Genomic DNA, 9,337 nt, shown 5'->3' with positions numbered 1-9,337 from the left:
ATCAAGCCACATCCTGGGGCAGATCTTTAGATGGTGCAAACTGATGCAGCTCCATTGACTTTAAGGAAGCCATGTCAATTTGCACGTGTGTGATAACTCACCACTCCTAGTTAATAGCAGTGACGAGTGCTGTGCATCGTTGACACTCACATCATGAGATATTACTGTGGGGAATGAGGGCCACTCCCTCTGTCACTGTAATCCCCACCACTGTCTTTGTACTTCTCTCCACAGCCATCACACAATGAACTGAGAAAGAAAATGTCCAACAAAACCATGGTGACCGAGTTCCTTCTCCTGGGATTCTCTGACGTTCAGGAACTGCAGATTTTGCACTTTGTGGTGTTTCTAGTGATTTACCTGGCAGGCCTGATGGGGAATCTTCTCATCATCACAGCTGTAGCCCTCAACCACCATCTTCACACCCCCATGTACTTCTTCCTGATAAATCTGTCCATTATAGACCTTGGCTGCATCTCTGTCACTGTCCCCAAATCCATGGCCAACTCCCTCATGAACACCAGGTCAATTTCTTATCATGGATGTGTTGCCCAAGTCTTTCTCTTCGTAGTCTTCATTGCAGCTGATCTTGCCTTACTCACCATCATGGCATACGACCGATATGTCGCCATCTGCCAACCACTGCACTATGAGACAGTGATGAACAAGAGAGCTTGTGTCCAAATGGCAGCCAGTGCCTGGATTACTGGTAGTGTGTACTCTGCAGTGCACACTTGGAACACCTTCAGGTTGCCCTTCTGCCAGTCCAATGTCATCAACCAGTTTTTCTGTGAAATCCCCCAGCTACTCAAGCTCGCCTGCTCTGACTCATACCTCAGTGAAGTTGGACTTCTTGCTTTTAGTGTGTTTTTAAGCTTAAACTGCTTTGTTTTTATTATTGTGTCTTATGTTCAGATCTTCAAAGCAGTGATGAGAATCCCCTCTGAGCAGGGCCGGCATAAAGCCTTCTCCACCTGCCTCCCTCACCTCACTGTGGTCTCTTTGTTTCTTTGCACTGGCTTCTTTGAGTACCTGAAACCCACCTCCAGCTCAGCATCAATTATGGATCTCATGATGGGTGTTCTCTATTCCCTGGTGCCTCCAATAATGAATCCAATCATCTACAGCATGAGGAACAAGGAGATCAAAGCTGCATTAAAGAAACTGATTGTGTGGAGGTTATTCACCAAGAATTAAAATGTCCATCATTGGTACTTGATTGAGATTTCATTCTGAGCTTCTTTATGAATATAATCAACTGATGACAAAATTGTCTCCTTGACAACATAGGGTGCAATCTGTTTATGAAATCATAAAATGCGGACTCACTCCACTGAAGTAAAATGAGTTAATTTATAATTACACCAGTGTAAAAATGATCAGAATCTATATATGTATCCATAAATGTACATACACACCTATCTATCTGCCTTATACTGCTAAGATCACCTTGCTATCTGAGCATGTTGCACAGAATATCAAAAGCCATAGCTAAGTCACTAGTGGACTTCATGAACTTTCTGGTGCTTCTCCTTTTTGAGGGGGATAAAATTTGTGATCGTGGTATGAGAGGTTTGGCTTGTTTGTTTGCTTGATTGTTTCTTTTTCATGTTGTTTCATTTTATTTATTCATTGGTTGACTTACTTCTTTGTTCCAGGTGACTTTTGGGGGGTAGGAATTTGCAGGGTGGAATGTTTGATTAAATCTGGATATCCATTTATTCAATGTGTCAATGTCATAATGTCTTTGAAAGGGTTTTCTGGGTGACTTGGAATTTTCCTTTCCTTAATGATGAAGATCAGTGCTTTGTGCATTCACAGAGCAGCTGCATACAGTAGAGCATCGCTTTTGGGCTAGGGAAACAAACACTGACTGGTGGGATCATATTGTCATGTAGGTGTGGGATGACCACCAGTGGGTACAGAACTTTAGGATGCCTAAAGCAACCTTCATGGAGCTATGTGCTGAGCTGGCCCCCGACCTGAGGCGCAAGGACACCAGATTGAGAGCTGCCCTTCTGGTAGAGAAGTGTGTTGCAATCGCTGTGTGGGAGCTGGCGAATCCAGACTGCTACCGGTCAGTCGCAAATCAATTTGGAGTAGGAAAGTTCACTGTTGGGGCTGTATTACTCCAAGTGTGCAGGCCAATGACTCACATCCTGCTGCATAGGACCATGACTCTGGGAAATGTGCATGACATAGTAGCTGGCTTTGCTGAGATGGAGTTCCCTAACTGTGACGGGGCCATTGATGGCACACACATGCCATTTTTAGTGCCAGACCACCTTGCCTCTGAATACATCAATAGGAAGGGATACTTCTCCATGGTGTTGCAGGCAGTTGTGGATCACCGGGGGTGTTTCACAGACATCAATGCAGGCTGGTCTGGAAAGGTGCATGACACACACATCTTCAGGAGCTGCAGGTGGGGACTTTGTTTCCAGACCACAAGTTCACAGTGGGGGACGTGGAAATGCCCATAATAATCCTGGGAGACCCAGTGAACCCCTTACAGCCCTGGCTCATGAAACCTTACACAGGGCACCTGGACATCAGCAAGGAGCGTTTTAACAACAGGCTGAGCAGGTGCCGCATGGTAGTCAAATGTGCCTTTGGCTGTTTGAAAGCTCACTGGAGGTGTTTAAATGGCAGGCTAGACATTACTGATACTGATAATATCCCCGTGGTCATAGCCGCGTGCTGCCCTTTGCATAATCTGTGTGAATCTAAGGGTGAAATGTTTGCTCAGGTGTGGAGCACTGAGGCGGAGCATTTGGCTGCACAGTTTGAACAGCTTTGAGGAACCACTTTGACAATGAGGGGCACTGGCAGTAACACATGTCTGCTTTGGAGTTGCTTCCCTGTTGCAACCATGTACAATTTTGGGGCCCAAGATCCGTGCAACACAATGCTTTAGAAGCCTGTACCCAAGAGAGAAATGATCTATGCTTTTGTAGAACACAGAATAAAAACCCTGTACCATTAAATACCTTAGCTTTTATTTATTGTTAAAAAGGGTAAAACCTCACAACTGTGTATAGGTCCAGCTATCATTGTGCAAGCTGTGAGAAGGGGTGGAGTGATGGGGAAACTCAGGAGTGCTGTGGAGTGAAAAGGAATGTGTGGGCATAGAGGGAGGTGGGGTTGGAAAAGAATTGTGTATCGGCTGCAGAGGCACTCGAACTCGGATCTGCTCAGTCTGCAGCTGTATCAAGCACTTGAGCATCTCTGTCTGATCCTCCATAACTTTTATCATCTGCCCTGTCACTTGCCTAGCAAAAGCAGCATTCTCTTTTCTGTCCTGCCTTTCAGCTTCCCAGCACTCTTTCCATGCCCTTCTCTGTCTCTCATCACGCTGCAGCACCACGTGGAACATCTCCTCTTTGCTGCACCTAGGATTTTTTCTTATCTGTCGCAGCTGGTTGGCAGGGGTGTGTGGTGTGTTCCTTAAGGTCTGTGCTGAACAGAAAAGGTATTGTTACATTCCAGCAAATGACTGAAACATTTTAGTAAAAAGGGCATTTTGCTAGTAAAAATCACTTTCTCTCTGAGACTCTAGGCAGGCACACAGCCCCGCGAGCACCCCAAATCATGAGTTCCGGGAGTGGGGGGAAGGTGGTTGTGCATATGGACAAAAAGGTCTCGGCTTACAGGGAAGCTTTTCAGGGAACTGATTCTAAAATTATCCCACAATTTTTCACAGGCAGCCAACCTGCTGGCTGACATCTCGCTGATGAGGGTGACTAGGGAAACCAGGGCTCAGCTTTTGAATGCTTGTGGCTTTCACCCCCGTCTATGTGCAGCTCAGCTATGTGGTGCTTTGGTCCCAGTTCCAGTGATTGCCAAATGGCATGGTACAGTTTCCTACAATGGGGGACCTAACAAGACTGCAATCCCTTGGAATCTGTGGCAGAGGATTAACAAGTACCTCTTTGAAACTTTCCAGAGCCTCTCTTTGGAGGATTCCCTGCAGGTCTCGATGTCCATCAACACCCTGCTTGGCCATGCAGATTAGCTACATATGGCAATGTCCAGCTCACAGAAAACACTACCTGCCTCCCACTTTTCAATTCCCTACACAAGCCACAGCAACTTACCCGGAAGTCTCATCTGCTTCCTGCTCCCCATTGAGCACTTCTGGAGTTAAGAAAAGTTCCTGGCTGCCTGCCCCCCTGGGCGACCCCGCTGGGAGAACCACATCCTCTTCTAGCTCGACTTCTTCATCCACAATTTCAGCCTCAGGGTTACCCCTCTTTCAGCAGCCTATAAAGTATCCACAGGGTAATTGGCGATGGAGGTGGGGTCACCACCGAGGATAGCATTCAGCTCCTTATAGAAGCGGCAGGTCTTAGGTGCACCACCGGAGCGATGGTTCGCCTCCCGTGCTTTATGGTGCACCTGCCTCAGCTCCTTTATCTTCACTCTGACCTACTGCGTGTCCCGATCATAGCCCTTTTTCACACAAGCCTCGAGAAATTTGCCCATATGTGTCCCAATTCCTACGGGTCACTCGCAGCTCTGACTGAACAGACTTCCTCTCCCCATATACTGATCAGATCCAACAACTCAGCGGTGGTCCAAGCAGGAGCGTGTTTGGGATGATAGCCAGCCATGCTCATCTGGGAAGCTCCTCTGGAAAGCCAGCAAATAAGATTTAAATGAGATTTAAAAGTCCTGGGGCTTATAAGGGGGAAGGGCGGGTTTGGCTGCAGGGCAGCAGAGTTCAAACCGCTGACCAGAGCGGCAGCAGGGGAATTGTGGGATACTTTCTGGAGGCCAATAAAATAAAATTAAAAAAAAAAACAAACCCTGTGGTGTCTACACTGGCTGTCTGTCTGAAATTGTGTTGTTGTAGCCATGTTGGTCCCAAGATACTAGAGATAGAAGGTGGATGAGATGATCTCTCTTATGGGGCCAACTTCTGTTGGTGAGAGACACAAGTTTTCAAGCTTATGCTGATCTCAACTGAAGATGAGCTCTGTGCAACCTCGAAAGCTTATCCAATAAGAGATATCACCTCACCCACCTCGTGTCTCAGATTTTTTTGAGGTATTTAAGCATTGCTGAGTTCAGCACTGCAGTGCCTAACTGATTTAGGAGCCTGACAATGGAACTCTGGCTCCTTAGTGCCCCCTTTTGCAAATGAGATTTAGCCTCCTAAATCAGTTAGGTGTTGCAAAGCTGAGCACAACAGCACCTAAATACCTTTTAAAATCTGGGCCTTGAACAGGTCCAAACGTTTTTTTCCCCCTTGGCAAATGTTGATGTTTATTGATAAAGTGAAAGCCAATCTCAGCTTTCATCTTGTGAATGAAGATGAAACATTCATAAGCAGGACTTTCCTGGTGAGCGCCCAGAGCGGAAACCTCAAAAGCCCTGAATGGAGGTGCAGAAGGCTGAGGGTATCTTTACTCCCTTCCAGTGCCATTGTAGGGTAGTGACAATCTTTCCTCACATGAATGAGACATAAAATCTCTCTACCTAGAAGAAAATATTAAGCATTTGTAAAACAGTGCTTGGTTTTATTAGATCAAAATTTCAGACCTTATCATAATATAAGAGATTCCAAGACATGATTTTTTAATTGAAACTTTCTTTATTAACTTCTACATGCTTTGGAACCAATATTGTAACATGCAATTAAAGCTGCATTGTGCTTACAAAGGACACACAAGGAAACTCACAGATACTTCTATCTTATTTGAGGTTGAAATTTTCAGAGGTGCCTAAGGAGTTAAGTACCCAACTCCGATTGAACTCCAAAGGGAGTTGAGTGCTTAATTCCCTTAGGCCTCTTTGAAAGTCCCAGTCAAAGATTTTTCTTTCTTTCATTCTTTTACTTCAAATGAGAAACTCCATTTGTCAGCATTGTTTACATTGCATTTAGCCAGATTCTTCATATCTTGCCAAGAAGAGGTCTTTAGGTCTGTTCTATCAGGATCTATGCATTGATCTGACATCCAGAATAACATTTTTTTTTTCAATTTGGAGTAAGATTTTCTAAAGTGTCCTCAAGCACCATGGTGATAGATAGATAGAATCATAGAATATCAGGGTTGGAAGGGACCTCAGGAGATCATCTAGTCCAACCCCCTGCTCAAAGCAGGACCAATCCCCAGACAGATTTTTGCCCCAGATTCCTAAATGGCCCCCTCAAGGATTGAACTCACAACCCTGGGTTTAGGAGGCCAATGCTCAAACCACTGAGCTTCCCCTCCCTATAATAGCCCCCCCACATATAATAGATAGATAGATAGATAGATTTCCCTTAACATAAAGTGCAGTGCATGCAGACTGAACGTTTATGATCAGAGAAAATAATTGAGACCATCTCTAGTTAAAATATTTTTAAAAAGAGATAAAAAGTCATCTTCAGAGTTTTCTTGTGGCCACTAATACTGCACTAAGAAGCTTCTTCAGAGCCTCATGAACTTCTTTGTTCTTCAGACTATATACAATAGGGTTTAGCATTGGCGTCACCACCGTGTAAAGCAGAGAGATGACCTTGTTGAGCACGAGAGGGTGGTCTGCAGAAGGCACCACATACATTGCAATCAGAGTCCCATAGAATGTGCTAACAATGATAAGGTGAGAGGAGCAGGTGGAAAATGCCTTTTGCCTCCCAGTGTCAGAAGGGATCCTCAGGATGGCCCGGAGAATGCAAATGTAGGATGTCAGGATTAAGAGGAATGGGATCAGGGATACAGCTGAAGAGAAGGAGAAAACCATGATCTCAACCAAGTAAGTATCGGAGCAGGAGAGTTTTATCAGGGATGTAATATCACAAAAGAAATGGTCAATCTCATTGGGGCCACTGAAATTTAAATTAGACAGCAAACATACGGTTATTGATGTTCCTACGAAGCCACTTGCCCAGGATCCAGCTGATAACTGAGTGCAAATCTTGCCGTCCATGAGCGTCATGTAATGCAGCGGCTTGCATATAGCTAAATATCGATCATATGACATGACGGTGAGAAGGAGACATTCAGCAACAGCCAGGGCACCAAAGACATAAAATTGCATCATGCAGCCTGCGAATGATACAATGTTATCCTTGGTTACCATGCCAAACAGCAACCTGGGGACAAGATTTGTGGCATACCAGATTTCCAAGAAGGATAAATTTCCTAAAAAGAAGTACATAGGGGTGCGGAGACTGCGATCAGTCAACACTGTAATTACAATGAGCAGGTTTCCAATTATTGTCACAAGGTAAGTAGCTAAAAAGACCCAAAAGAGGACAATCTGGAGTTTTCCAGTACTTGAGAATCCCACAAGTATGAATTCGGTGATGTCTGTTTGATTTTCTTTACACTTCTTCACCAGATGAACTTTTCCTAGAGAAAATAAAATGATAGTATAATTACTTGTATTTAGGCTTGGCAGAATTCCATTATTATTATTGTATGATTCTGGCAGATAATATTTATTTTAAAAAGGTTTTTTTTAATTTTTATCAATTTACATTTTCACAGTTGTTAGAAATTATGGGTGGGGGTCAGACAATAATTGTGGAATGACTGCTGATGGTGAGGGTCAAAAAGTTAAAGCTTTATAACCATTAAAACACTAAGTGTCAATATCATATGTCAAAATATACAAAGTAAACAGCATTAAATCAAACTCTCAGTAATTTTCAAGACACATTTTTCTTACTTTGCCTATCTGTAAATTGATATTATTATCAATGGAAATATTTTTTCATTGGTTTGTGTTTGTACTGGGAAATCAAAATTTACTGATATTTACTGATAAAAAGTCTTATCTTTCCAAGCCTACACATATTGCAGTAGTACGTGTTGGACCTAACCATCATCAGAGCCCCATTGTGTTAGCTGCTGGAGAAAGACATAGTAGTAATATATAATCTTTTGTCTGGCAAAAAAAAATATTCCCTGGAACCTAACCCCCCCATTTACATTAATTCTTATGGGGAAATTGGAATCACTTAACATCATTTTGCTTAAAGTAGGATTTTTCAGGAACATAACTACAACATTAAGCAAGGAGTTACTGTATAGAGAGAGTCCATTTCAAACCCTTCAGAACAAAAGAAACTTCTAAATGTTGAGATTTTTCACAAGATTAGATTTACACTTTTTAAATACTTCCACTTGCAATGGGCAAAACTCCTTATTTGAGTTATTTGTAATTACATTGGAATACCCATTTTCTTTGCTTACTCATTTTTTAGCACTACCAGCTCTGCTTTGAAACTCAGCCATTAATACCTGTTCAAAGTAACTGCAAAGGGCACAGGTGTAATTGAATGGAAGGTACAGCTAGGTTGCTTTCTACACTTATGTTGTAAAAGTTGAAAATCTGCACAAATTGCAAGACAGCAATGCAAAAAATAGTCATAAAAGAATTGGTCCTCAGGAGGACTTAACTTTGAATCTCTCCCTCTAAAAGCACACACACAGCTCAACTTAAATGACTACAGCTGCCTGTTGGAAGTAGCAATAGATTCATATCAGCCACTAGAATAGCTACAGACCAGTAGTGTGTTAATGTGGGCTGAAGAAAGTAATTCATGTCCAGGCATGGAATTTGTAGTGTGTCAGGATGCGTCATTGAACTTGGGGAGGTAGGTTCATGTTTAGATGTGGAGGGGCTTCAATGTAGCTATGCCAAGGATTGGTGACAAATGTTCCTGTACCCTTTCTACATGTGATCACTTGTCTACAGTTTTTATATAGCAACAAATATATAGGCAGTGAGATTAGGAGAACTTCCAATGGCACACAGAGAAAGTAAAACATGAAACTAAGATCACCACTGAAGCAAAGGTACCCACATTGTGGATATGAGAAGAAGGCATTACCTGACAGCTCAGATCCCATTGAAATCCCTTTGAAAATACCAGCATTCAAGACAAGTAGGATCAGGACAACAGGACAACATTTTCAAAGTTCACTAAAGGATTTAGACACATAATTCCCATTATAATTAATGGAAGCTCTATGTCTAAACACCTTATTTGGGTTTAAAAATCTCAGTGGTGCATAGCTGGGTACCTTAGCCCCCTCCTAGGAAAATAAATGAGAATATAATTGATATCACCTGAGGATCTTTGGCCAGAATTTCCATGATATCTAGGTGCTTAGTGGGATTTTCAAAAACATCTCGGTGCCTAACACCCATTGAAATCAATGAGTTTTGATGCCTAGGTGCATTTGAAAAAACATAATATGTGCATAAATTCCTTAAAAAATCTGATCTCTTGCATTTGATGTGATTACTTTTCACAGACTGGGGTTTGACTGGACTATAATTCTGCTCTAAACACACAAATCCTATCACAATAGTGCATATGTTTACCTTTCATTCTCTT

The 9,337-nt window shown here is 42.8% G+C and overlaps 2 protein-coding genes across 2 annotated transcripts; one reads left to right on the top strand and one right to left on the bottom strand.

Annotated features, from left to right (window-relative positions):
• The first annotated feature begins 261 nt into the window (after positions 1 to 261).
• Positions 262 to 1,197, top strand: LOC135886798 (olfactory receptor 14A16-like). The gene has a single exon (XM_065414579.1). It carries the CDS (start codon positions 262 to 264, stop codon positions 1,195 to 1,197), a length of 936 nt encoding a protein of 311 aa, XP_065270651.1.
• A 5,175-nt stretch (positions 1,198 to 6,372) lies between these two features.
• Positions 6,373 to 7,308, bottom strand: LOC135887015 (olfactory receptor 11A1-like). The gene has a single exon (XM_065414794.1). The coding sequence runs from the start codon at positions 7,144 to 7,146 to the stop codon at positions 6,373 to 6,375; it is 774 nt and encodes a 257-aa protein (XP_065270866.1). The 5' UTR covers positions 7,147 to 7,308.
• Positions 7,309 to 9,337: the final 2,029 nt, after the last annotated feature.

The sequence above is a fragment of the Emys orbicularis genome, chromosome 12 (genome assembly GCF_028017835.1).
Source record: "Emys orbicularis isolate rEmyOrb1 chromosome 12, rEmyOrb1.hap1, whole genome shotgun sequence".
Lineage (NCBI taxonomy): Eukaryota > Metazoa > Chordata > Testudines > Emydidae > Emys > Emys orbicularis.
This window is presented reverse-complemented; position numbering and strand designations above follow the sequence as displayed.